Here is a 1,482-nt window from a genome sequence, read left to right on the forward strand (position 1 = left end):
AACACCACGACTGAGGTGCCCTTGAGCAAGGCACCGAACCCCCAACTGCTCCCCGGGCGCCGCAGCATAAAATGGCTGCCCACTGCTCCGGGTGTGTGTTCACGGTGTGTGTGTGTGTTCACTGCTGTGTGTGTGCACTTTGGATGGGATAAATGCAGAGCACTAATTCCGAGTATGGGTCACCATACTTGGCCACATGTCACGTCACACTTTTTCACACACTTTTTTTCACACTTTAATTTAATACAAATCTTTACATTATAAATGATGGTAACACTTTAGTATAGTGACCAATTCTCACTATTAACTAGTTGCTTATTAGCATGCCTATTATTAACATATTGGCTGTTTATTAGTACTTATAAAGCACATATGCATATAAAGTCTGTTTTTTTTTATATTCAAACTCCTCACTTTCATTCTGAATCTGATACTGTCAGTGTGGACACTTTTGGACTTTCAGGGGAAAAAGCAATAGTGTAACCATCTAAATTGCCTTAATTTTAATGTTTAAATTTTTGGTAATGATTATACAAGTTTATCTGCATTAAAAACCTTTTTTGTGTGTGTGTGCAGCAATGATGGCGTGTTTGGTGTAGCTCTACAGGTCCATGTGCAGGCCTACAGTAACGGCCGTGTAACGTGGACGCCACCAGCACTTTACAAGAGTTCCTGCGGGGTGAAGGTAAATTCTGCAATGCAACAGAAATTTTGTATTGCGAATACTCAATATTACGTTAGGAAATGTTTAGATCATGATGCAGTAATAAAAATCAAGTTCTCTATAATATTCAAATTTCTTAAATCAGTGCTGCGAAACATTAACAATATGCCATAAAAAAATCTAGATGTGTATAAATATAATAGGTTCCACTATCATCAGTGCTTTAAAGGGGTCATATGATGCTGCTAAAAAGAACATTATCTTGTGTATTTGGTGTAATGAAATGTGTTTATGCGGTTTAAGGTTCAAAAAACACATTATTTTCCACATACTGTACATTATTGTTTCTCCTCTGTGCCCCGCCTTTCTGAAACGTGTCGATTTTTACAAAGCTCATCGTCTGAAAAGCGAGGTGTGCTGTGATTGGCCAGCTATCCAGAGCGTTGTGATTGGCCGAATACCTCAAGCGTGTGACGGAAATGTTACGCCCCTACCATACTGTGATGCCGTGTCCCGGCTGGAGCGACGAGACAAAAACATTAAAACCCATTATAAACGAGGCATTTGTTGCATCCAGTGGGTACATAATTACAGATTATAATGACTTATACTGTCTTTTTACGCGTTGCGTTGCATCGTGAGCTAGAGTCGGCGGACTAGAGTGAGGAACGGCCGGCGGGCTTGAGAACGGCGCAGCCGGCAGATTCGACGAAGGAGCGCTCCACAGCGCGAAGTTGATGTATTTCCTCAGCGACCAGCACGGATCAGCTCCAGGCATGATGAAGCGGATATCATCCTCTTTTGGAAGACCAAACAAA

The 1,482-nt window shown here is 41.5% G+C and overlaps 1 protein-coding gene across 1 annotated transcript in view; it reads left to right on the forward strand.

Annotated features, from left to right (window-relative positions):
- Positions 1–1,482, forward strand: part of LOC107664276 (acetylcholine receptor subunit beta-like) — a 31,163-nt gene that overhangs the window by 21,658 nt on the left and 8,023 nt on the right. Inside the window, exon 5 of the mRNA XM_016454798.1 lies at positions 577–685. Coding sequence (XP_016310284.1) covers positions 577–685 — 109 coding nt within the window. The remainder of the gene's footprint in view (positions 1–576; positions 686–1,482) is intronic.

Source organism: Sinocyclocheilus anshuiensis, unplaced genomic scaffold, assembly GCF_001515605.1.
Source record: "Sinocyclocheilus anshuiensis isolate Anshui unplaced genomic scaffold, SAMN03320099.WGS_v1.1 scaffold99, whole genome shotgun sequence".
In the NCBI taxonomy this organism is placed as follows: Eukaryota; Metazoa; Chordata; class Actinopteri; order Cypriniformes; family Cyprinidae; genus Sinocyclocheilus; species Sinocyclocheilus anshuiensis.